The 27,987-nt window shown below is 32.7% G+C and overlaps 1 protein-coding gene across 3 annotated transcripts; it reads right to left on the bottom strand.

Annotated features, from left to right (window-relative positions):
- Positions 1–95: 95 nt before the first annotated feature.
- On the bottom strand, positions 96–12,878 carry LOC148599841 (uncharacterized). Of its 3 annotated transcripts, none has more exons than XM_088558785.1 (2): positions 12,750–12,878; positions 96–7,790 (listed from the first exon to the last, which is right to left on the bottom strand). In XM_088558785.1, the coding sequence occupies exon 2, from the start codon at positions 7,784–7,786 to the stop codon at positions 6,116–6,118; it is 1,671 nt and encodes a 556-aa protein (XP_088414911.1). In that variant the 5' UTR covers positions 7,787–7,790; positions 12,750–12,878; the 3' UTR covers positions 96–6,115. The 3 variants fall into 3 exon arrangements, with proteins under 3 accessions (XP_088414911.1, XP_088414912.1, XP_088414913.1); XM_088558786.1 differs by lacking the exon at positions 12,750–12,878 and adding an exon at positions 9,649–9,727; XM_088558787.1 differs by lacking the exon at positions 12,750–12,878 and adding an exon at positions 8,149–8,437.
- Positions 12,879–27,987: the final 15,109 nt, after the last annotated feature.

The raw sequence follows: 27,987 nt of genomic DNA, 5'->3' as shown, positions 1-27,987 counted from the left end.
ACCCCTCATGGGAACATCTTCATATGGCCAGAGACAGGCCAGGACATTAAAACTAGCCCTTAAGGGCAAACAAAAAGAGATTTTCATAAAATATGTTTTATTTTTTTTTTACACCAGCAGTCTGAATACTATTACATGACAATTTACACAAAAAATATCAAATTTGCTTGGATTAGAAGTAAAATTCTGGATACTTGAAAAAAAAATCAGGAACAATAACTCTTCTCTTCTAAAGTTGAATAAAATCAGACTAATTATGGAGGACTGCAATGGCTTGATAATGTGTCACAGTAATTTTGAATTAAAAGCATATTTAATTTACACATGATCAAAATTGACATATATGTATTATTAAGTTATTGCAATAGTAACTCTAGAACTTTAACTTCTATAGCATTAAAAAAATTACAAAAAAATTAAGTGGTAAATGTTAAAATATTGTAATAAAGTGTACAAAAAGAACAAAGAAAAAAAAAACAAAACAAAAACAAAACAACCAAAAAAAAAACAATAAAAGTCCCCACTATGAAAAAATTCTTGATTCATACTTGTTTGTTCACAAAAACCAAATTTTACTACTGATGAATGATGGACAGCATTGACATGGAAGCAAAATGGATTATCTCCCTTAGAACTACCTGTACAATGTAATACAATGTACTTTAGAATTAATATTATTGGACTGGATCTCTGTTGATACTAAATAATTAAGTGTAAGTTTTAAATCATGAAAAATACATGTCCATAACCAACAAATATGACAGAATAATTTTACTCAAGGATACTTTCTTTATTTGAAAAGATTATACTTTGATCTCTACATCAATAGATTTGTTCAGAATAATTTTTTAAGAGAATGTAAGAAAAAATAAATTTTTGACAGAATTAGCTGCCCTTGAAATGTTCATTTTGTGTGCATTTCATTAGGATTATAACTCACCTTACCAAAATTATATGCTTTTAAAGTGCACTGTGGTGTGGTGTTAAAATAAAAAACAAGTAATATTGACATATATTTTTTTTGCCTCATAATTTTTTCCAATTTAGCCAATTACCAATGATGTTTTTAAATTTGGAATTCTCTACAACTGAATGAATAATTACAAATTAACACTACATGTACATGTATTTTATAAGTGTTATTAACTTTACTCTTCAACATGCCGAAGTGCAAGTTCAAACAAATAATCAAGACACAATGTATAATATCTGAAAAACCTTTGATAGCTTAGTTCTACATAAATGAAAGTTCTCACTAGAGAAAATAATTCCATCTTAAAAAAAGAATCCAAAAAGTCTGCCTTTCATGCGATAATCCATATTGGCAGAGCACATAATTAAAGACTCCGTGAATCAGCACTCTTGAACTATACGCAATCTTTAAATAGTCCATGTTGACTGCATCCTGAAGATGAATACATATTCCACAGACTCTATTGAAATGTGTCACATTTTTGATGGACATTAAATATTAGGTTTGTCATTAATATCCATATTGATCATGATAAAATATGTTGGATTCACCCATTATCGGAAAATCCAAATTCACTAAGTGTTTAAAACCAACTTCAACCATGCCTTGGCCATCTACATGTAGATACACGAATATTGTTCGTAGTGTATCAGAAGATAAATTCCAAATCATTCTACCGTTCAATGTAATTCCATGTGGCTAGGCCTCATTAGTTCTAAATTAAAAACTGGGTTTAATCATCTCCGGGAAAACCCTAACTGGCCTTGTTAACAAGTCACTTGAGATTTCCTTTTAAATTGTCAGACTTTGGTGATGGAAAATTTCTGTTACATGCATCTTCATTCAAAATATCTAATAAGCAAATAATGACCTGAGTGCCCTTGGAGGACCCCCCTTTTTTTAAATTTCTCAATCCAACTCTGTAAGTACAAACACACAAAAACTAAACATATATATTTACAAAAAAAATAAAAAATAAACATATATTGTAAATAAATAAATGTGCATTCTACTCATGCCATGTACATTTATATATTGATAAAAATTACATTTAAACATAGATGATGTACTGTACACATGGTAAGTATTGAAGAAATCTCCATGTATTTACAATTAGTGAAAATAATTTCCAGTTTATTTACTTAAAGTCAAAAATATTTCAAATTTCAAGAAAAAAAAATGAATATACAAGTAACTTCAGAAGGATTTATAAATTTACAGTACATGAAGAAATGTATTTAAATTTTTAAAAAAGAAATTAAATTCAACTTCCATGTACATGTACAAGGTTATCACAAGTTGTCAAAGTTGAAGGTGAAATGTCTTGTAAAACAATTCAAATCCTGGATAAAAATAAAAATAAAGTATAGTACATGTTTTTACATAACTACTTCTTTTACAGTTTCATTTTAATTTTTTGAAAGTATTGTTTTTATAAAGAGTCATTAAAAGGATACATACATGTACATGTATTCATAATATAACTGTTTACAGTGCCTAAAATGTTCATTGTTTTAAAGAGTTTTTTAAAATATACATGTACATGTATATATGATATTCATGACAAATAACAAATAAATATTTTTTAAAATCATTTGAGTATGACTAAATCAAAGATAGAAACATGAAAATGATAAATACAAATATATACATGTACAACAACAATGAAGTGAACAGATTTTCACTGATGACACATCTAGATACATGTATTTGAAAAACTTTATGAAGACCAAGACTTATTAATAAAGAAATATAAAATAATTTCCAAAAAATCAATCATTTTACCAAATAAACTAATTTTGTATTATTTTTTGTATTATTGTAAGATTTTTAATTAAGTTAATTACAAAATGTATTACATTTATGTAAATAAAAAAGTAAAACAGTTATTAAAGATAATTGAGTCAGTAAATTAAAACATGTTTCTGAAAAACATTTCTTAGAAAAAAAAGAGATAATTTCTGATATTGTTATAAAGATTTCTGATAAATTAAATCGTTATAAATTAAACATATTTTATTTACCTTTAAATCTGAATTTGTTTAATAAATTAATATTGTCTTAGTCCATCAAGAGAAAAAAAAACCCAAATCATTCTAAATGCACCATTCAAACTACATATACATGTTATAATCTTATTAGTCGTAAAAATACAGACTGGCAATTTTCCTCACATGAATCATTCATTAGATTTGAATTATAAAATACAGGTATAGCCTATAGGTGTTAACATAATAACAGTGGCGGATCCAGGTGTTCAGGTAGTACCCCCTCCCCCCCATTGAATAATTTTTAATTTTTGCAATTTATGGACCTTAATGAACAAATAATAACCTAACACCCCTCCCCTTTTTCGTAATTTCTCCATCCGCCCCTGTTAGTGCTAAATATATAAAATCAAATACACATACATGTACATATATATTGACAACGACTGACTTAAAAATCAACATTTTATACATGTAGATGTACATGTACATGTACCTACATGTGAATCAATAAATTGGAGATATTTCTATTTATTGAAGTTGCAAGTACAATGTACATGTAAACACTGTTGTGGGTAATTTAATGTCCTTAGTAGTATCTTTCGATAATACATGTACATTTAATTAATATTTCAAGAAAAAAAAATACAATAAAAGTTCTGAAATAAATCAACCTTTTAAAAAAATATGTTCATTTTAGTTGAAGCAATGAATACTTATAAGGATATCACATGTTGCCAAAAAAAATTCTATTAAATTAAATTAATTCAAACCATGACTAATAAATGCTACATGTACATTACATTACTACTGTACTTTTTTTAATTATTTTTTTTAAAGAAAGTTATTTTTAAAGGCCTACATGTAAATACTGGCTATGAATAATATGTACATGTACTTAATTTTTACCACATTCATATTTTGATGTTGTACATGTACATGTATATTGTTAGATATTTACACAAAGTAATACTAGTATTAAAATTTTTTATTTTAATTATTTTCAGTTTTCAAAGGAGAAAATTTTATTTAGAAACATGAAACATGAAAATGCAAATATATACAACAGAAGGCAATTTTGAAATGTTCCATATTACCTCACAACTGAAGAGCTGAAATGCCATGATTTCCCCGTCATATTTCTGCTATTTACATTTAATGAAAGAAAAACCCGAAATTCCGAATGAAAATGTCACTACTGGTACGTAATATGAAACTTACCACATATAGTATTCAATTGGCAGGGAACCAGAAATATGGCGGGAAATCTTGTGACATTTTAGGGAACATTTCAAAATATCCATAGAAACAAGATGGCGGATAAACAATACGCTCAGTGCAAAATTCACGTAGATTATCGGAAATATTTCGATCTCGGAGATAAGAACGAGAAATAATTGTATGAAAGTTGTAGTACAGAATGACATGAATTAAATTGCAATTTTTTTAAAAGGACTTCTGAGTAACTTAAAAGATAATTAAAAAAATCTGCAAACAGACTGTGGTGAATTCGAGTATACATGTAAAAAATAAAACATGTTTTCTTACCTTGAAATTGAATTAATCTCAATAATTTGTTTATCTCAGTTTGGTTCTCCATCAAAAGTCAATATACAGTAAATATCCTACCACCTTTTCCCCATCAACAACAGTGAGATGATGGGTCACTTAATCATAATGTACACACCACGATATATACATGTACCTACATTTAAAAAAAATATGTTCATTTTAGTTGAAGCAATGAAGACTTATAAGAATATCACATGTTGCCAAAAAAAATTCTATTAAATTAATTCTAACCATGACTAAAAAAATGCTACATGTACATTACATGACTGTACTTTTTTAATTATTGTTTTAAAGAAAGTTATTTTTAAAGGCCTACATCTAAATACTGGGTATGAATAAATCACTAATACAGTAATGTACATGTACTTAATTTTTACCACATTCATATTTTGATGTTGGAACTTGTAATGGTGTTAGATATTTACACAAAGTGATACTATTATTAAAATTTTTAATTTTAATTATTTTCAGTTTTCAAACGAGAAAATTTCATTTATTTCGAAACATGAAAATGCAAATATATACAACAAAAGGCAAAAATTATTTTCAATGATGACACAGCTACATGTACATACATGTACATGTATTTGACAATCTTGATGAAGGCCAACACTGATTGATAAAAAAATATAAATTAAATTTATTTTACACTGTACTCAATATGAAATTTCTGTACTATTTGAAAGATTTTTTAATAAGTTAATAATTATCATATTTTTGTAATCTTATGCCAATATAAAAGTAGAAAGTTCTGTCAAATATTGTTAAGATTTTTGAAAATTAAGTCCAAAAATTAAATCATGTTTCTTTTCTTTTAATAAAGTTAATTATCATATGAACAAATGTATGTTTATTTATGTCTGACAATTAAAAAAATAAAAAAAAAAAAAAGGTGGAAATGTCTGATATGATTAAAATTACTTTAGAAAAACAAACCTTATATACTCGAATTCACCTCAGCCTGTTTTTATTTTTTTAAATGATCTTATATCATATTTCTGCTATTTACATTTAATGAAAGAAAAACCCGGTTCCGAATGAAAATGTTACAACTGGTACCTAATATATAACTTACCACATATAGTATTCAATTGGCAGGGAACCAGACATGTGGCGGGAAATCATGGTATGTCAGCTCTTCAATTGTGAGATAATAGGGAACATTTCAAAATACCCATAGAAACAAGATGGCGGATAAACAATACGCTCAATGCAAAATACTCATAAAAAATAAATATGGAAATATTTCGATCTCGGAGGTAAGAACGAAAAATATTTGTATGAAAGTTGTAGTACAGAAAGACATGAATAAAATGGCAATTTTTTAAAAAGAACTTATAAGTAATTTAAAAGATAATTAAAAAAAAAAAACTGCAAACAGGCTGAGGTGAATTCGAGTAGATCTATACATATAAAAAATAAAGTCCAAAAATTAAATCATGTTTCTTTTCTTTTAATCAAGTTAATTATCACATGTTTATTTATGTCTGACAATTAAGAAAAAGGTGGAAATGTTTTCTTACCTTGAAATTGAATTAATCTCAATAATTTGTTTATCTCAGTATTGGTTCTCCATCAAAAGTCAATATACAGTAAATATCCTGACCACCTTATTCCAATCAACAACAGTGAGGAGATGAGTCACTTTATCATAATGTACAAACCGAGGGTAAAACAACCCATCATCTCCACCTTCAACAACAACTTCATGTTTATCTCCATCCCTTGAAATTAGTAATAAATTATCTTTGTCACAATCACACACAAAAATATTCTGCTGTTCATCCATTGATATTCCAAAAGGCTGTGACATTGTATTGTGATCCTTGAATGTGAAGATAACTCTGAGGTCAGAATCTAAGACAGTAACTGTGTTGTAGATAGGACAGGTATAACATATTCTGTTGCCATCTGTGTCTATATATGAATAACCATCAACAGTCCGGTCATCATGGAGTTTGTCTATTTTTTCTGTATCTATATTAATTTTTCGGATTCCTACCTTAGATACACAGAAGTATAAATGTCCATCACTATGTGTAATTCCAGTGACTCGACTCTTTATCTGAAGTGTTTTAATGATTTTACTCCTGTCTACATCTATGATGGAGATTGTTTTATGGCGAGGATTAGAAACAGCAACATGGTTCTCATTGATGACTGTTACATCCCATGGTCTTCCTCCATTAAATCTGACTGATGATTTGTGTTGACCATTACTGTGTAGTATGTTTACTACGCCATTGTCCCCATCAGTCAACACCAGGAGTCCATTAGGCAGCATACAACAACCATAACACCCACCTTGATCTACTGTAAACTGTTGTTTAAGTGTCAGTTGTCTGGGGAATCTTGTCTTCACCTCTGCCTGACCCATGTTTGTTTTGTTTATGTCTATGGATGTTGTATTTTTTTCTTTTGATACTTTAATGTCACACAGAGTTTTTATTCCAAAAATTGTGTCGTCTGCTGTGATGTTTTCATTAATTTCTATGTCTGTATTATCCATAGCTCCTTTTTCAGATAATTTGTGCAAGATTTCTTCTGATTCTTGGACTTCTCTCTCCATTTGTTTTGTTGCTATGAATGTTTGGAAATTTGATGCATTGTTCTTAATGAGTTCCTCCTGTTCCAATAATTCACCAAGATTTCTTTTATTTGATTCCAGGATTTTTGTGGTGGCTTTGATTTCATTTACATTTTCATTTACAACTGACTCTAACTCTGATAGCGTTTTGTTTTCTAGCTTCTTAATTTGATCAATAAGATTTTGGGTTCTTTTTTTCACCTCTGTTGATAGTTTTTCCTTTTTTTCCTGTAGGTTTTTCATATTTTCTTCCCTATGACGGATCACATTCACGAAGATTTCTTGAGTCGATTTGATATCTCTCCAAATACCTTCAAAAACTGCTGAAGATTTTACTTCATGGATGACATCGTCTATATCTAGGGTATCATCACATTTTTTATGTGACTTCAGCAAACACTTTTTGCAAATGGGGCAATCATGAGACCTACAGTAAAACTGATATTTTTGTTTGTGTTCTTCGCAGTCAAGTTGAATTTTGTGGATAAAAGATGGTAATTTTAGGTAATCTTCATAAGGTATGGTGCTGTGGTCCCTTGTTGCTTTTCCTACTCTGTGTTGCTCACTACATGTTGAACAGAGGGATTCCTCACATTGTGGACACCATACTTCAGGAGTGCTGGTCTTTTCTAGTAACAGACAGATGCTGCAGCTTTCAGATGCCATTTTTCTGTAATATAAAGAGAACTATAGGATTTAAATTCTTACTTCTTAAAATCAGTAACAGATAGTGTAGTATAATTCCTTTTGGGATTTTGCATTGGTTATATTTTTTTGTTTCGACAGTGGTGGTGGAAGCAAAAAAATATCTCCAGTGCAGAATCCAAAAAGGGATAAAGCTTGTTACCAAATGTATTTTTTATCGACTTTTGAATGAGTTTAAACCTTTCATACAGCGTGTTAACCCTCACAGAGCATAGTGTGTGTGTGTGTGTGTGTGTACTATATCTGTACTCGGCGTCACATAAATAACATACTGTTAAAATTTGAATAATAGAAATATTTTCTACGACTTTATTGACACCTACCGTCGTTTAAATTGTCTTAAATGACTTGCTCATTCGTTTAGCCAAACGGCTTCTCCCTAAACATTGAATCGTTAAATTCCGGTCAGAATCTAATTCTCGGTGCCAATATTTACATTGTAAAAAGTCAGCCATGTTTACAGTGATCGGGTTGCTAGGAGATGTTGTTTACGTTTAAATGGTTTGTCCAAAAACCGAAGAACCCAGAATGCATTTCGGCGTTATTTTGGATATCTCGGATTTATTTTACGCGAACAACGTACAATACCGAGAAGTTAATCAAGCAGACGATTGTCACCGGAGTTCGACGGAACTTACGAACTTTGTTTGTAAACAAATCGTCCCGTAGAAACCAACATGGCTGATATTAGTATGGGATTTTCCCCTAAGGATTTGTTACGCATGATTTAAGCTAAAAGCGACTTGTTCAGGGAGAAGCCGTTTGGCTAAACGAATGAGCAAGTCATTTAAGACAATTTAAACGACGGTAGGTCTCAATAAAGTCGTAGAAAATATTTTTATTCAAATTTTAACAGTATGTTATTTATGTGACGCTGAGTATAGTTTAACCCCATACTGGTGATCAAAATACTAAGTCTCTAGACCTGATCTTGGTTAAGTACATGTATATCAAACCCCTGTTCTTCGTTACAAAAACTAATCCGAAGCCCCAAAGGTGTGATTACATGGGACTCAGGTTAGAATCAGTTAAATAGATCCAAGCTGCGAAACGTAGCTTGAACTATTATTTTGTGATTTGGCACTTGGGATATTTTTTTGGTTTTGATGGTGGTGATTAAGCTTATTACCAAGTTTTTTTAACGACTTTAGAATGAGTTTATATAAACCTTTCATCTTTCAACTAACATGGACTTTTTATGAGCAACTTGGCAAGTGTTTCTAGAAAAGCAGAAGACGCTTAACCTACTTTGTATGTATTATTTTAATTACATGTACTGCATGTTTTTTGTTTTTTTTGTTTATTTCTGTTTTCCATGTATTGTCTTTGTCCCTGTATTACTTTCTTTTGATCACTGCTAGAACCTTCGTTCCCGTGATTACTATTCATACAGTGGGTTAAATCTCATGGAGCGGAGTTGTCAAAATACTAAGCCTCTTGACATGACTTTGAAGTTACGTACATCACAGTCGTTTGAATTTCAGTGACAAACAGCAATATTCAACTCTTTTCTTGCTATTTGTCACTAAAAACTTAAACGACTGGGCGTACGTGTATATTAAGCCCCTGTTTTTCGTTAAAAAAAAATCCAAAGTTGTGATTTCACAGGTTAAACCTACTACAGCAATGCTACAGGTTGTCTGGCAAGCTATTTTCCGACTTGGTGCCATACTCAGAGTTGAGGTATGGGGGAACGGAATTCCAACCTCTTCCGTTGAAGGAGTAAGGTTAAACCTCTCAGGAATCTCAATTCAACTACTGTCAAGTTTATCAAGTTTGAAAATCAACACAGTTATTGAGGGACAAATGTTTGTGTGACTTACAGACATGCAGCGCAGTCAGGGATTTAAATTTGCGGTGGTCCTGCATCGGTCAGACAGACGCGGAGTTTCTGTTTCAATGATGACGTATGTCTGCAGGTCTCACTAATTAGCGACAAGAGGTGATAAAAAGCGACAAGAAACAACAAGAAGTCAAATAGGGCAAAGAAATTTTTGTTTTCATTTAAACAGAGACATACAATTGTTTATTTATGTGTTTGATTTAAAGGGAAAATAAATAAATAAATAATAATAATAGGAAAATATTGTTTTAAAAAACCAGGAAAAGAATATTTTTCAGGTAAAAATGTGAAGGTAAAATGTTGTTAGAAATATTTCCGAAATGATAGTAGCATCGGGAAGATTTTTTTTCATTAAAGAAAAATGATAAAAAAGAAAGAGATAAATCAATAAAGTTGCATGAAAACTGACTTCAAAATATGTTCTGAAGATTCAATTCTCCCATTTTTTGTAAGAATAAGGCATATTGCTCTACTTGGTATAATTTTTTGCAGTTTTCATATCTCTCTAGATAATAACCCATTTTATCATATATTTTGAACTGATTTCTTCTATAACAATGCATGTTGCTATATTTTTTTTCTTTCATTAAAGAAAATATATAAACAGCTGCGCTTTAAAGCGCATGAAACGCCCGTTGCCCTTTTAACTTGTCCTTATGTTTTTAATGAATTTATATGATCAACTAGAAATACTGTGAATACCCCCCAGAAAAGTAAGTAAAAATGCTCCAAAAATTCAAGGCTATCTCAATATTAACTAAGTTTGTTGTCTTGATTTTTCACCCATACATTTCTATCTTGTTTAAAACACACTTTTCTGACAAGATTACCAAATATCTTTTATATTTATTAGTCGATCATTAAGAAATGGTCTGTTTTAAACAATTTTTCAACGAATAAAATTTCCTTGGCCGTTTCCGGCCTTTTTTCAAAGAGTAAAACTTCATAACACGGAAACGTAAAATTTAACATTTATACAAATCTAAAGGAAGCTTATGCCAATAGATATGCACAATTCACTAAAGTTTCAGTTAAGTTGGTGAAAGCGTTTTTGAGTTCTTGTCCGAAAACTTGAAATCCCCCCTTTTTTAAGTAAAAAAAATCATAACACGGAATCGAAAAATCTGAAATTAATAAAATTCGAAAGGGAACTTATGTCAATAGATATGAACGATTCACGAAAGTTTCATAAAAGTTGGTGAAAGCGTTTTTGAGGTATTGTCCGAAGTGTGGACGACGGACGGACGGACAACGGTATACATAATACGTCCCGTCTTTGACGGGCGTATAGAAATCACATTTTCTTTGAATCATACCACTGAATGTTGAATCCAATTTCCTTTTGTCACTTTTTCCATTGTAATATCACATAAAACATGTTCCCACGTTTTTATCAATTTGAAAGAGTAATCAAGGGAACCAAGGTTATAGCAGTTATCAAAAGAATATAATCCAGGGACGAAGACCAGACATGGAAAACATAATTGGTGGAATTATATTACAGGGGCTTACTCCCACTATTAAATATGCAGCCCGACTGTATATTTCAAGAAGTATTTGGTGGTGATACCTGTGTTTATTTACTATACTCGGCGTCACATAAATAACATACTGTTAAAATTTGAATAAAAATATTTTCTACGACTTTATTGACACCAACCGTCGTTTAAATTGTCTTAAATGACTTGCTCATTCGTTTAGCCAAACAGCTTCTCAAAAACAAGTCGCTTATTAGCTTAAATCATGCGTAACAAATCCTTACGGGAAAATCCCATACTAATATCCGCCATGTTGGTTTTTACGGGACGATTTGTTTACAAACGAAGTTCGTAAGTTCCCGTCGAACTCCGGTGACAATCGTCTGCTTGATCAACTTCTCGGTATTGTACGTTGTTCGCGTAAAATAAATCCGAGATATCCGAAATAACGCCGAAGTGCATTCTGGGTTCTTCGGTTTTTGGACAAACCATTTAAACGTAAACAACATCTCCTAGCAACCCGATCACTGTAAACATGGCCGACTTTTTACAATGTAAATATTGGCACCTAGAATTAAAATCTGACCGGAATTTAATGATTCAATGTTTAGGGAGAAGCCGTTTGGCTAAACGAATGAGCAAGTCATTTAAGACAATTTAAACGACGGTAGGTGTCAATAAAGTCGTAGAAAATATTTTTATTCAAATTTTAACAGTATGTTATTTATGTGACGCCGACTATAGGTTGTTTGGAGGGCAGTAATAAGTAATAATTATGTTTGATTTTACGCGGGGGGGGGGACGAGTTGAAGCGAGTAACCCCAAAATCTGGGATCCCCCTTTTCTTGTTATATACTATTCAGACTGCATATTTGTTAGTGGGAGCAAGTCCCTGTGATAATATTATAATACTTTTATATCGTTTATGTTAATGTACGTGTCTCTGGACTACATCCCCAGAAACTGAGCGCTTTCACATGACACATAGGTGTCTATGAAATAACTTGTAGCACTTGAGTATGAACCTTATCAACTGAGAATTGTAGATAGTTGAGTATAACACGTCGATAAACAGAATTTTGACCTGAAAATTCAATTATGCACCATATCGGAGATTTTTAATGTCCATCGTAATCAGAATGGTGAATTTAAAAATAAAACGATGAGTTTAATATTAACCATTTATAACAATAAGCTTATGTTAAGATACGTTTGAATTCGATTCCCATACTTTCCTTTTATTACATTTTTTTGCAATACGACGATTATTTGGAGCGTAAAAACGATCGATATAAATTGATTCAGTACATGAGTACTTTGATTCTACACAATGAATCATCTCTACCATGGGCAGTGTCTGAATTCTAAATGGACTGGTACTTGAATATACATGTATTAATACTTGTTATATATATGGATTTAATGTGTGTACATAGTATGTGGCAGACCTCATTTTGTTTTGATATTTAAAAAAAACTAGTCTTAGTCTTAAAGTTTGACCCTTGACATATTTATCAACAATTATGAAATAATAAAGTACGGACAATATAAGAAGATGGTACAATGAACTGAAGTAAATGCTGAATGGAAAAGTAAATCTTACTCTTTACTGGTCAGTATTCCCAATTAGTACGAAATTAACTTGTATGAACGTCAGCGAGGAAAACGCCCTGTTGGTATGGTATGGAATGTTATCTTTTACTTCCTGGTAGAACTTCAAAGATTATACACGATTGGTTGAACTTTAAGTGGTATTATTTAAACAGTTAGATAAATGTGAATGTTTTAAGATTGTGAAATTCTTAATAACACAGCGTTATCGAGCACAGTCTAGTTTGTATATTAACCCAACTTTAAAGTACGGAACTATACTTCATTGTCAGTTGACATTTATGTATATATCAAAATCAAAGTCGTTTATATCCCATAATTTAATCATCAAATGAAAACATTTGGAAAAAGGAATAAAAAAGATGGCAAATGAGTTATTTAGGGATCAAATCATTTAAGATTTAAATTGGAAATTTGAAGACATGACTGTATATAAACTGCTTAATCCCTCCTCTAAGGTATATGTAAAATTTATCGGCTCCTTTTTGAAACAGTCATTAGAGAAGCATAACTTTATAATCTCATATTTGCATTTGACATTATTGTATAACTTTTGATTAATTTTGTTGTTGGCTTTTGCTTGTCACAAACATTATTATGTTTACACGACAATAAAAATATTTGAATTTAAATACAGGTCTATTTAATCCATGGAAGAAATTTGAAATGAGGGACTTCTCGATCGTAACTACACTACACTGCCTTAAATGCAGGCGCAAAAAATGCGTCTGAGTTAGCATACTTTGGAGTGATCTTTTAAAAATGGCAACCGTGGAAAAATATATTACTGAAGTAAACAAACCTAAAAATCAGTTCAGAAAGGTTCGAGTCCATGTATTTTTTATGAGTGTGTGCATGCAGGGAGTGTACATATTAAATTAACTTGAAGTCCCAGTGGCGGATCCAGGGGGATGATGCAGGGGTTTGGTACCCTTCCTATTAATTTGAAAATACTTTCAAAATAATTTCGTTTGAAAAATCGACAGAAAGTAGCAAATAATGCACTAGCCCTCCCCCTTTTTAGGCACACCGTCTGGCACCCCTCCTTTTCAAAGTGTTTTATTCCGCCCTTGAGTCCTTGGTTACTCCCTGGTATTCGTAGTTATAATTAATAATCCATGAATGTTGAAATCAGTCATCTTTAATCCTCTTTTGGATTCTCATGTTGTTTTTATATAGAACGCAGAGAAGTTAGTCCAAATAATTGCATGTATGTATGCCGTCTATGGAGGCTACTACGGGTCCCTTCGAGTGAGGCATCAGTGTCAGATACACCTGTAATATTTGGACAGTTTAGTGTGTTGAACAAGTTTTAGTTAGATTAGGGGACATGACGTAAGGACCGGGATAAATATTTTCATTTTTCCAACAAGGGGTTTCAACTGCTGTTTTTTTTTAATGAAGAGGGTTTTTTTATTGCTCAAATATTTTATGTGTACATATGTTAATTGAAACGGGGTTGTTTTGTTGAGAACAGTCAACCGTAAGGAATTTTCAAGGGATTTAATAGCAATCTATATTTCATTCCTGCTGACACCTTCTGTTCTGATGTTTAGCTCTACTCCTGGGTCTAACTAAATTGGTTCGTCTGGTTCTGGTTGATTTATGGGAGTAGGCTTAGGGTAAGGGACTCAACTCTTACAAATCATTGGAACGTTTGTATTAAATATGTTACATCAATGTCATGTAAGCATTAAAGTAACTGGGCTGGTTTCATTCTGATTCAAATGAAAGCTTGATATGCTTCGGTGAAATTGAATATGATACAAACATATCACTGATTTCAGGAGTTATGTCTCTTACCCTAGGTCTGCCTCCTTAATACTGCTTTAAAATGCTAGTTCCATCTTTCCATTTGTTCTTATAGCTAAGTTTATGTCTCCGTGTATTTTCACAGGTTTCGTTTTGATGGCTCGTCTGTTAGTGAGTGTTTTAGTAATGTAAAGTGTTTTGATGTCACCTCTGCATGTTGCTTGTTCTGCTTCAGTGTCTACTTCGTTTACAGAGTTTCTTTTGTCTTGTCTGCAGCGTTGTTTGACTTCTTTATCTATCTCTTGATATTTCTTATTGGCTTTCTGATGTCTTGTTTTTAGCATCGTTGACACTATATTTTGCTTTCTTCCTTTTCTTCAATATTTGCCCATGAACCTTGTGACATCCAATCTTTCATTTTTTTTTCTTTTTCCCAGCACTTTGTCACTTCTCTCTTTGATGGCAGTTTTGCCTATTTCACATAATGTGTCAATGGATAACTCTGTCTCACTACTACGAAGTGCTTCAAATCTGTTCCTGAGCCCAATTTGGGATGTTGCTTTTGCACCACATCCCTTAACTTCTCAACATTGCATTTGGCACGTTTGTGTTCTGTCTTTTTCTCTTTTGCAAGTTTGATTTTTACTTTAGCTATTACTAAATGATGGTCTGAGCTTACATCTACACCCCTCATTGCCCTCACATCCTGTAATGTGACTTGTCACGATGTGATCAACCTGGTCTTTCCGTCTGGTGATTCCCATGTTGTTTTATGTATATTTATATGTAAAAAAAAATAGAACCACCTATCACGAGTTCATTGATCTCACAGAAATCTGTCAGCAATTATCTTTTTCATTCGTTTCTCCTGCTGGTGCATGTTTTCCCATAACTCTCTCCCTGTTGGCGTTTTTTTGGCCCACTTTGGCATTCATGTCTCCCTTTAAGATTTTATATCACGTTTTGGGATGTTTTTCCAAACTAGTTCTAACTGTTCATAAAAGTGTTGTTTTCTGCCTCATTTGTTGGTGCGTAACACTATACTATGCTATAGAGTTTTGACCACGAGCATTAAATCTTGCCCATATAATTCGTTCATTTTTGGGTTCTTATTCCATTAGGCTTTTCTTTGCTAGTTAAGAGATCATGATGGCGACTCCTTTGGTATGATGGTATTTTCATTTGGATTACCAGAGTTTGGGATGGTATCTTCGGTCATTAGTGTTACAACTTCACTTTGGTTCCATCTAGCCTCAATAATTCCAAGCCAATGACACTAGTTTCATAGTTCCCCATTTCTTTAATATTTTTGCACATTTACCAGTTTCATACATGGTGCGCACATTCCATTTTGCAACTTTAATGACTGTTTTCGGCGAGAGCAGAGGTTTCATTGTTTGAAATATATTTCGCTGTCTCGCATGTCGGTATATGGCTGCTTTGTTATTGTACATGTACCTGCAGCCACATCCCAACCTGGCAAACTCTAGGATTTTTTTACTGCTTCAGTTTCTCTAATCAGTGATTTTTTTACAGGAATCGGTGATCGACCCAATACCAGACCCCCTTCCAGGAGGGCCAAGGGTTTTTATTCAAGGTAACTTTCCTCTAGATGAGCTGCTTCCCAGAGCTAGTGACCCCCATCCACCCACTGGTTTTGTGTCAAGTTGTCCTTCTCTTAAATATGTTGCTTTTCTTGAGCTATGATCCCCACCTGACCAACTATTTATCCATAGCTGGGACAAGGTTGATAAATGGTAGGGCATATCCACACGCCGTTTGGCCTACACACTGCATCTGAGTGGCCTGTGTTGCTCCGAGATGCAGTGTGTAGGCCCATCGGCGTGTGGAATTCCACAAATGAACGAATTATATGGGCAAGATTTAATGCTCGTGGTCAAAACTCTATAGCATAGTATAGTGTTACGCACCAACAAATGAGTCTTGATAGTGTAGTGGCTTTATACTAGCATATTAGACTTACTCATTCGGCTCCCTTTTCACCCACTAGAAAGGCTAGCTAGTGGCAGCAAAGAGATAATTTTTTACCACACTAGACGCATATTACTATCCTGTAGTACCAACTACCAGCACAGTAGAAAAAGTAATTGTCTATAATGATAGCACATTTTAGATGCTTTCAACATGAAATACTTCCGGGAGTATGTTTTGGCGACAAACATGACAAATTAATCTGTATAAAATGGGAAGTACGAAGGACCATAAACGATTAGGGAGGGGATGCACGAAAGACTCGTCCAGCCAATGGACTTCAAGTACATATATCACTAAGTAATCTACATTTGGTAGAGTAATCATGGGAACCAAGGTTATAGCGGTAATCAAAAGAATGTAATCCAGGGACAAAGACCAGACATGGAAAACAGACATACACAACAAAGAACATATAGTAACTAAAATCATACATACAAAGTAACAAAAGCAAACGAGCAACTCGGACTCCACTAAAAACTGGGAGCAGCATGGACCAGGCGCACCGGTAGGGTAAGCGTCCTCTGCTTTTCTAGAAACACCCGTCGAGATGCTCATAAAAAGTCAAGTCTGGGGTAGACAAACGAGGAAAGGAAAATTATGACTCGTTGAATAAATCAGTTTTCATGGTGCAGATATATACACCATAACGATCCTCGAGTTCATGATGACGACCATAAAACTTCTGTAGTGACGACTTCAATCTTGTAGCAACATAACCCTGTTCCAGAAGCCCATTTGTTAGAATTCTAGCGCGATACAAAAAGTCTGCGTAGTTTCGGCAAGCTCTTGCATAACGTTTGAGTTGTGATATGAACACTCCATACGCAGGTGCTTAAGGGATGTTGCCACAGATGAAAGGAAGTTGACAATTTTGAATGAAAAGTCATCACGTTTGTCGTAAAGTTTGGTCAATAGTTTCCTTTACCATCGATTTCTAAGTGTAGGTCAAGATATGAGGCTGACCTTGCAGTGTCTGTAGTATCCTTTATCTCAAGTTTTTTGGGGTAGATGCGATGTATCAAATCCGCAAAACTGGTATTGTTTAAAGATAATACGTCATCTATATAGCGGAAACTGAGATAAAAGGATTCCCATTTGAATGCCGACCGTTTGTTGAAAAACACGCCCACCACTCTGGACAAATATGCTGTCGATTAAAAATTCCAGCATTTTGTAAACATCTTCCTCTGTATATTTGGAAGATGATTTGGAATTATTTCTTACAAAGTATGAGGAATCTCTACCAAGAACTATATATTTGTATCTAGGTGTACCATCTTTTTGGGAAAAACAACGATGTATAATGTTTTTTTAAGTCGGGATTTTAACTGAGTATGGGGAATAGAAGTATACAGTGTTAAAAAATCATAGTTTTTAATGCTATTATATTCAGATAATAGTCTTGAACCGATTGTCTCCAAAAGATCTTTCGAATTTTTTTAGGATCCACATTGAATTAATACCACTACGGGAGTAACAAGTATTGTGGTAGGACTGTAGACCCTCTTTGACAGTTGTGAGTATAGAAGTTAAAAATTTGTTTTGAAAGAGGTTTGATGGTACATTTTGCAGATCCAGCTATGGAACGTTGTTTGTATGGATTCTTGTGGAGTTTAGGAACCCAGTATATAGACGGCAAATCACAATCATCGTCCTTGGTAGAGAGACCAAAAGAGGATAGCACAGATTTATGGTTTTTCACAATCTCTTCTTTGGAGAGTATGGTAGCAGTATAGTACTTATCACTGCTATAATTTTCTACGTCTAGCTCTGATAATAAACATTGGGTGTAAAAGGTTTTGTAGACAAAAACAATGTTGTTTTGCGCTTTGTCTGCTGGTACAACATATTTGTCATGTATAGTAGACAATGTTTTTGCTACATCGGGGTCTTTGAAAACCGATGTAGCTTTGTCACTCATTGACTTACTTATAACTTGCATTCGTTTCAAAATTAAAGACCTCACGGCCTTTAACCACGCTGGCAAAGAATCAATGTCTTCTTGTTCTCGTTTTATCCATTTTCTTGCATAGTCCTCGACGGCATCCATAAGAACTTTAAAGTTATATTCCAATTTATGGAGCGTGGTTCACGGTACTTGGGACCTTTAGAAAGGATATTACTCAGAGATTCGTTTTCGATGATGGTTAAATCTCCTGTAACGACGTGACCAGAAGGACCATATTTGAATGGAGAGTTTTTGCAAGAACAGTCCAGTGGTTTAGCTTTGAAGTCCTCAATCTCGAGGTTCTGCTATAGCCTTTTATAAATGAAAATTTTGGATTCAATGGATGAAGTATAGGAATATGAAATAATTGGTGTGGATTTGTCTTTGAAATATGGGGGGATTTTGTTGGTAACCTTTTTGTGATGGAGGATGTTAGCCAAATTAATTGCATCTATACCTTTGTTGACAAAGGGTAGTGGAAGAAATGATCGTTTTTCTTCATCTTGACTTTTCACACAAACTGATTTAAAGAGTATGTGGAAACCAATATCCAAATTGATGGCAACAAGTCTGTATAATGATGAGGTGGGGTCAGAAACAGGAGTATCAAGACTTGTTTTGTAAAGGGAGTGTAGTAAAGTGAGAGGTATAGAATAAAGTTTGGTTCTAATGTGATGAAGTCCAAGAGTTTTTTATATGAAAAGAAGACCATCTATGGAGACATCACGTAACTTAGGTGACGTATAGTGGCAATGGCCATGACTCCTTTCCCGTCTTGGAATTTTGTCAAATAAATTCATCACATTTATGCTATTTGTTATATTGGCTTGAAAGATTTCTTTTGATGTTGTCACTACAATAGGGGGTAAGAGAACCCCTTGTACCCTGGGGGGTATATGACATGAGGTCCCACAATTGAGGGGGTCTATGGCATAAGGTCCCTCAGATGAGAGGTCTATGACCTGAGGTCCCTCAGAGAATGAGGGGTCTATGACCTCACATAGGGGTACATAAACATTGGTCCCTCAGATTCTGAGGGGTCTATGAAGATATGATGATGTCTCAATAAATACCAATCAATAGTTGAAAACGACAGTATGCTATGAAATATAGTAGGTGCAACGTTAAGCAGAAAGGAGAAATATCTAAATGAGATATGGACAGACCCAAATCATCCAGCGGCATTTTCTGGTCCTGATAAGTTGTTAAGGAGGACCCCTTGTACCCTGGGGGGTATATGACATGAGGTCCCACAGTTGAGGGGGTCTATGACATAAGGTCCCTCAGATGAGGGGTCTATGACCTCATAGGGGTCCATAAACATTAAGACCCCATGTAATATCTGACGTCACGTAGGGATCCATAAAAAATAGACTTTTGTAATCTGAAGGGTTTATGACCTCACATAGGTGTCCATAAACATTAAAACCTGATGTAATATCTGACGTCACGAAGGGGTCCATAAAATAAACCTCTACACCAATTGTTATTATGAATGCATTTTATCTTCAAAACGACAGTAATGCTATGAAATATGGTAAGTGCAACGTTAAGGAGAAAGGAGAAATATGTAAAAGAGATATGGACAGACCCGAATCATCCAGCGGCATTTTCTGGTCCCGATAAGTTGTATGAAATAGTGAAGAAAGAGGGGAAGTTTAATATAAGTTATGGGTTTATAAAACTCAATTATGGGAGTCTATCCGAAATGAGGGATCAATAAATAGGAATTGTTGAGACACAAGGTGTAATAACAAGAATATAATGTTATAAGAGAGATAACTGCAAAAATTTTAAAACATTAATCTTCTAAGCATACATACCTGTTCAAGGGCTGCACACACATCTTTTTGCTTTGAATGATGTTTAATAACAAAATCACATGAGATAATCTTATTGTCGGTTGTACAAATTGATCAACTGAGCAAAAAGATAACCCCTGTGTTTTTTTGTTTTTTTTCCCTTTTTTTCTTGAATTCTTCTTTATTTTTACTTAAAATTACAAATCATAAACTAAAAGATAAAAAAAAAAAAAACAAATTATAACACAGTCATCCCTTGAGTATTATCATTATAAAAAATATTAATTATGAAGAATTCTTTAACAATTTTAAGATGATGAAAATATAACATTTTTACAACCTATATACACAACTATAAATGTAAAGAATACATAACAGAGTATTGATAAGTATGAAATTTGCTATGAAATATGAAATATATGAAATAGAATAACAAGTATAAACAGTTTTAGAAAACCTGAATATATACTAGTAATTGGAAGACATTGGAATTTATATTACTTTATATATGGAATGTTTAAACTACAAATATATGTTTTTATAAAACTTTACATGTTTATAACAATTTGGAAAAATAACTAAATATCTTTAACGTAACATCGAAATTTATAAAAAGAAATAATAATACAGCATTGAGGTAATTTATTAGACTGGATATTTAAAGAAGTTAACCAAAAAGACATTTAAAGGAATGTAATCATAAAATAAAGTTTAAATGGATTTATTAATGCTTGCATTATAGATGTCCTAAACCATATATTGTACATAAACTAAAGTAAACAATATTGAAACAAATATTGATAAAAATATCCAACTATGGTAAAAATACAAACAAAAAAAAAGGATAATCAACAAATGTTATTAAAACATACAATACATATAAAAAGTAAGTACATGGTTGTTTACCCTTGACAACTCAAATCTTAACAGAATGTAATTATTAACTTGAAAAAAACCCAAAATATTCTTTAAAGATCAATGAAACAATAACAATCAAGAAAGACATGACTAAGTAAAAATATTGACAAAATAACATGTAGTAACCATGTATAAATATAATTTTATACCGATTAAAGCTTTTACCAAAGATCTATGGGTTTAAAAGCAAACAATATTAACAAAATAACATACATTTATCAACCATGTACATGTATACATGTAATTTATACTGATTAAAGATTTTTACCAAAGAACTATGAGTTTAAAAGCAAAAAAATATTGACAAAATTATGACAAAATACCAAAGAACTACCATGTAGAGAAAATAGAAATACATGTAATTAAATTCTATACTGATAAGTTTTTTTTTACCAAAGAACTAAGAACCAAAAAAAAATATATATATATACACTGAAGGAAACTACTAATACTGATGTACATTTTAATATTAAAATACACACATGTAAATACAAAAATATTGACAATATAACATGTATCAACCATGTAATAAAATAGAAACACCCGTAATTTTCTACTGATTAAATTTTATACCAAAGAACTAAGAACAAAAAAAAATGTATAATGAAGGAAACTTCTAATACTGATGTACATGTTAAGTATAAAATACACATGTAAATACAAAAATATTGACGATATAACATGTATTAACCAATTAATAAAATAGAAACACCCGTAATTTTTACTGATTTAAAGATTTAACAAAGAACTAAGAACAAAAAAAATGTATAGTGAAGGAAACTACTAAATACCGATGTACATCTTAATATTAAAATACATACATGTAAATACAAAAAAAAAGAAATTGTCTAGGTTTTGTTAAACAGTTAAATAACATTGAACAGAATTAAAAATAAATTGTAAAACATAATATGTAAATTTATCAACTGAATGTAAACCAATATAATGTAAAGTTTATATTAACTGAATGTAAAACAATATCTGTAAGATAAAAATGAAACATACATTTGAATCAACAATTATTGATCATGTATCAAAACCTAGACAATTGTTTTTTGTATTTACTTACAGTGATGTTTCTTCTTCTTTAAACTGTAGTTTAGTTTTAGTTTTACTGCGGGTTCGGCTGGAAACCGGTTGTTCTGGTGTTTCATGCTGCTCTGGTGAAGGAATAGGGGTTGAAGGTGAAACAAAGTGAGGTAGACGTGGTGGTGAAGGAGATGGTGTCATGAATGGTAATTCTTCATGTTGAGGTGATGGTGACGACTGATGTGGTAGTGAAATTGGAATTCGGGTGTAAATAGTTCTTCTAGTTCTTTTACAACTGATCCAAATATAAACAGGAATACCGAACAAAAGTATAATTGTCGAGATAACTGCCCATATCATGTAAGCTGTAAAATATTTGTGATAAAATATTATTGTTATCTATAATGTATATCATTATAAATTGTTTTCATCATCATTGTTGTTATCAGAATCACTATATATAATTAATAACTATGGCAAGTTACAGTGTATTTATAATAACTTTTTATTGTTTTTCTTTATGAAACACCTGACATCAAAGGGTGAGGTATGGAGTTTTAAGAAAAGATCCCTTTAATTTTTTCAGGGGTTAAAAAAAGAGGGAAATGGTCCCTTGGTAAATATTTTTTTCCAATTCCTGCATATTCTAAATCTAACTTATGATATCAAAATTTTGAATTTCTATAATTTTAAATTCAAAATGGCCACCAAATCGAACAAAATTAAATGATGTCTGATTTTAACAAAAATTAATATCTAGGGTATTCTGGGGATGGCAAACAAGATGCAACCATCAAGACTATCTTCTGCCATAAAAATTAAACAGGTGGGTAAGAGGAGGTTTATATGACTTGCATACAATCACAATCTTTACTTGTTTTTTTTTAATAATTTTTAATCTTTTTAAAATAATATACAACAAAATAATGAACATAACAATCATGAAAACAGGTATTAACATTCTATATCTCATCATCATCATCACTGCCATTCTTATCAGAATCACTGTGTGTAACTAAGTTATTCATGGATAAACTTCCCTCATAATTTTTTTTTCTAATATTTGGTAAGAGTTTAAGAAAAATCACTGACAACAAAATAATGACCAAAACAACGCTGAAAACAGGTATTAAAATGTTAATCAATTTAATATGACTAGTATTCAGTTCATCAAATGGTGCACTTTCATTCACTTTAGCAGTGGTCATAGTAGTGATTGGTGATGAAAATGTATGGGTCAAATTTTGAAAACCAGAATCAGTTGATAACACATTATAACTATATGTTGTTAATGATTTAGTACCTAGATCATCAACTGTAGACACTGTAGTACTGGTATCAGTAGTTCTGGGTGATGTTGTTGTTTCTGAAATTAGTTACATGTATAATAAAAAATTAGAGATACATTTAACCATTGTCATATACATGAGATAAAAATGCAAGACCTGTAAATCTCTGACAACTGAAGGCAAGATTTTAAAATGACTTTGATGATGTGTGTGTACAGGATAGAAATGGTATAGTGACAGTCTGTGTTTTATTTCAAGATTTACTGTTAGCATGATTACATTAAATTTTAATTGTAACTTTCACCAAAACTGATAACATTTTAAAAAATAATAAGTACTTAAAAAAATTTAAGTTTTTTTATTTAATCAACTGATTCGTGTCATCACAGTAGATAACAATAACATGCGACAGGATTTTTTTAAAAACTTTTTGACAGTATGAGTCAAATTTTGAAACCAAAATCAGTTGATAACAAATTAAAAATTTTTGATGTTAATGTTTTATCACCTAGAAAATCACCTGTCACTGACACTGTAGTAGTGGTATCAGTTGTTCTGGGTGGTGTTGTTGGAACATCTGTGACTGATAATGTAGAACTGGTATCAGTTGTTCTGGGTAGTGTTGTTGGAATATCTGTGACTGACAATGTAGAACTGGTATCAGTTGTTCTGGGTAGTGTTGTTGGAACATCTGTGACTGACAATGTAGAACCGGTATCAGTTGTTATGGGTGGTGATGTTGGAACATCTGTGACTGACAATGTAGAACTGGTATCAGTTGTTCTGGGTGGTGTCGTCGTTGTTTTTAACTTGTTTAAAAGTAATTTTTTCTCATCGTTCAATGACTTGTTAAAATGTTTCACAGCAAAAATTTTAAAAGTTGAAATCTAATAACCCCATTATCTTTTTTGGCAAATTAAATTTACCGTGTCATCCTTTATGCGCAAGTGATACTCCCTCCACATAATTGACAGTTTGTAGCTTTCTATTTTAAGTAAACAGCATTGCAAATGATTTTAACATAAAAGTGAGAAATAAACAAGTAATAACCATTTTTATTCATAGCCACCATTAATCCTCTATAAGTATATGTTTTCGTAATAATAATATCTCTGTTGTTGAAACTTGTATGTGCATTTTCATACACATTTATTCAATTAGCGTTTATATCTTTTTATTTATCATCACTTAAAATTTAGTAATACCTACCACATAGGTGATCAGAACAACTCCATGTACACTTGTGTAAACCATGTAAAACGGTCGGTGGATTGTCAGACAAGTAACTGATGTTACATTTACAGGAATCACCATGTACCTCAACAGTGCGGATTGAAACGTCATCAATAGTAAGTTTGATCGGAAAGTCACAAGTACAAGTTGCGAATACTCCTTGTTGATTACAAAAACTACTTCGTACAGCAGCGACAGTACAACCAACAGCAACAGTACAACCAATCCACAACCAATAAGCATACCGTAAGTAATTTACTTATATCACTGATTGAAAGATGTTTAAAAGACCCAGGCTTCTTTACATGTATTACACAGGTCGCGTCGATGTCCGCGGCTATGGCTTTGGCTAGTTAACATTTTGGAATAATTTGGTGTTGAGTGCTTTTTGGGTTTTAATGCTGCTGATGAGAAGTAACTCCTCGAAATAAGCTTATCAAGCATAATGAAATTGCTGTTTTCGTTAAAGTAAGACAAAGGTAACCGAAGTTGTATCCGTCATTCGTAACTCAAAAATCCAAGGGTACATACGACATCAGGAAAACAGACAAAAACAAACATCAAACACGAAGAACCGAAACCAAAAACACACAAATAACTGAAAAATTTAATGAACGACTCGGACTCCACTAAAAACTGAGAGTATGGACCAGGTGCACCGGTAGGGTCAGCGTCCATATACACTGTGGTACTTAATATATTTACTACATTTGACCACCGAGAATATTGCTTATGTATCATTGAAGTACTGTTTTAAGCGTATTAACCAATTTTATACATCTAACATCGTTTTTCTTTTATTTTCATAGGGTAATAGTGAGAACAGTATCCACAACATCATACGAATTGAACCTAGTTGGAGCAAACATTAACGTGGTAAATAAAAGGATATTGAATTTAAATAGACAACTAGAACACCACCATGACATTTTTACGAACAAGTTAAAACAATTGAAACTAGAAAAAGAATATGAAAGAAAACTAAAAGAACGATATGCTTATCTATATAAGAATATGTAAAACTATATATATTTATATATAAAACGAATAAAAATAAAATGCTCAGTATTATTTTATTAATAATGTACTCTATACGTGTAAATATAGACATATATTAAAGAGGAAAAAATATTCGTTCGTATACGTCATTATTAGGGTCCATCTTTTTCTGAATGATCCCATACATATTTCATAATTTCAGAATTCCCTTCTTGATTGGGACTTATCTCTTCCGCATCTTCAAAGGATGAGCATTCTTTACATTCGAAAAAGTCCATTTGTGCATGATGTGTAAACTCGCAAATGACAGCGGAATTCAATGCCGGTACGAAATCACGTATGACATCTGCTACGTTCTTAAGTTTTTCCCATTTTTGTATATTCAATGATACTCCCTTTTTGGTAGCTACCGGTGTGTTGGAATCCGTGGGTTTCCAGAAATGTCTTATGTCTACGGTCTGGAACTTACCCCCGACCGTCACGTAAACGCCACCACCCAAATGAATCAAGATCTCGTCATCCTCGTCCAGATTTCCCGACAAAACCTCTTGGTATACCATATCTATATCGGCCAATTTCTGTTCAAAGGTTAACCATCTGGAAAGTTTAAGTGTGACTCCCTGTTTTGTAGGATATCGTTTACCTCCTTTCTCTTCATAATGTCGAATATGAATGAGTATTTCTTTCCTCTGGAAATCTTTTGCGACGACAAAGATATCGCCACCCAAATGGAGTATACACATGTTCTCGTCGTTACTTGTTTTATGTACTTGGAAGTGTTTGGCGAGACCTGTGTGACCACTCTTGATAAGTGCTATCTTAAATTGCTGAATATAAGATACTGGAGCGTCAATAAGGTGGTCAATAAGACGCCCTACCTTTTCTCTTTTATGAGAAATATTATGTACTTCTTCCTCAAAAGCACTACTCAATACTCCTTTATTTCGGAGGTGATGTATAACGGTATCTGCTTTCATCTTGTCGACAAAGTCTGCTCTATATTCTTCGAATATTTGTTTTTTGTGATGTTCCATATTTGCTGTGTGAATCTTAACGATTGAACCTGGGATTTATATAAGTATGGGTATGATACGCTTCGGTGCAGAATGAGGGGTAAATCAAAGTAACCCCTAGGTATAGAATGAGGGTATATCAAAGTAAAGTACAGAATGAGATGTATATCAAACCCCTCAGTATTGTAAGGGTATTTAAATACGATTGTAATAGAAGACCCCTCAATAGGTGAATCCATCCATGTAATTTAATGCGGACAATCAGTTATAAAGCATGACGACTTTCACAAGTATATATAAAAAATCGATTTAAATGTTTTATTTTTTTTTTTGGGTTATAGTGAAGATATTATGGACAACACGAGAAAACCCCCTCAATTGAAAGACATTTTAAATTTATTAGAGACATTAGACGCCCTTAAAAAATGGTCTGAAGAGAACGAACTAGAAAACCATCCTTCGGTACAACAAAGACATGATGATATAATTCAACAAACAATCAACGCAATGATCGATGTCCCATCGTTAACTTTATGGGCAATAGAAAACGATGTTTTATGCCACGAAGCCGTTGTTGACAGGATAAACAAACTTCTGACTTGTAAATGGTGTAATGTCAGATTTGACCTACAGGACGAATTACACCAACACGAACAAATGCATACTTGGCTAGATGAACTCATCGACGCTGACAGTAACTCACACCAAATAAATTGTGATTTTTGGTCCGAAAACATGCAAAATGACCCCTTACTGTCTCAGATAAATTTTGATTATTCTAATCCAACGTCAGAAAATGTGGACGACATTTATTCAATGCCCCATATGGTGGAAGATCGGCTCTATACGAATGGATCAGACAATGTGGAAAAATTACTTCCCACAACGAGCGAGTCAGCAGAAATAAGCGATGTAGAACAATTGAACACGCATGTTCAGACGCCGCCGATTCCTCTAGATTTTCCCTCTCAATATGGGAGGAGGGAAGCGGCGACCGAGAAAGAGTCGCCCTTTATCTTTAGAAAGCCGGAGAAAAGACCTTTGCGAAAAATTTAGCGGTCGAAAGTACGTACAAAGTAAAATTCACAAACGTATGGCAAGGACGAAAAATGCGAACACTCATATCACAGCTACGCAACATGTTTGACACCGTATTGGCAAAGGGAAGAGAAAAAGACACCGATTTAGGTAGGGTCATTATATCCCATCCAGAATTAAATAATGCCATCGTCGTACCGTTACAAAAATGGTC

Source organism: Perna viridis, chromosome 13 (genome assembly GCF_037379345.1).
Source record: "Perna viridis isolate PV_CMFRI_1.1 ecotype Kerala chromosome 13, ASM3737934v1, whole genome shotgun sequence".
In the NCBI taxonomy this organism is placed as follows: Eukaryota; Metazoa; Mollusca; class Bivalvia; order Mytilida; family Mytilidae; genus Perna; species Perna viridis.
The sequence above is the reverse complement of the archived record's forward strand: the minus strand, read 5'-3'. Positions and strand labels throughout refer to the sequence as shown.

Coding starts and splice junctions, on each gene's coding strand:
- LOC148599841 (XM_088558785.1), bottom strand. CDS start 7,786: ATGGCATCTGAAAGCTGCAGCATCTGTCTGTTACTAGAAAAGACCAGC.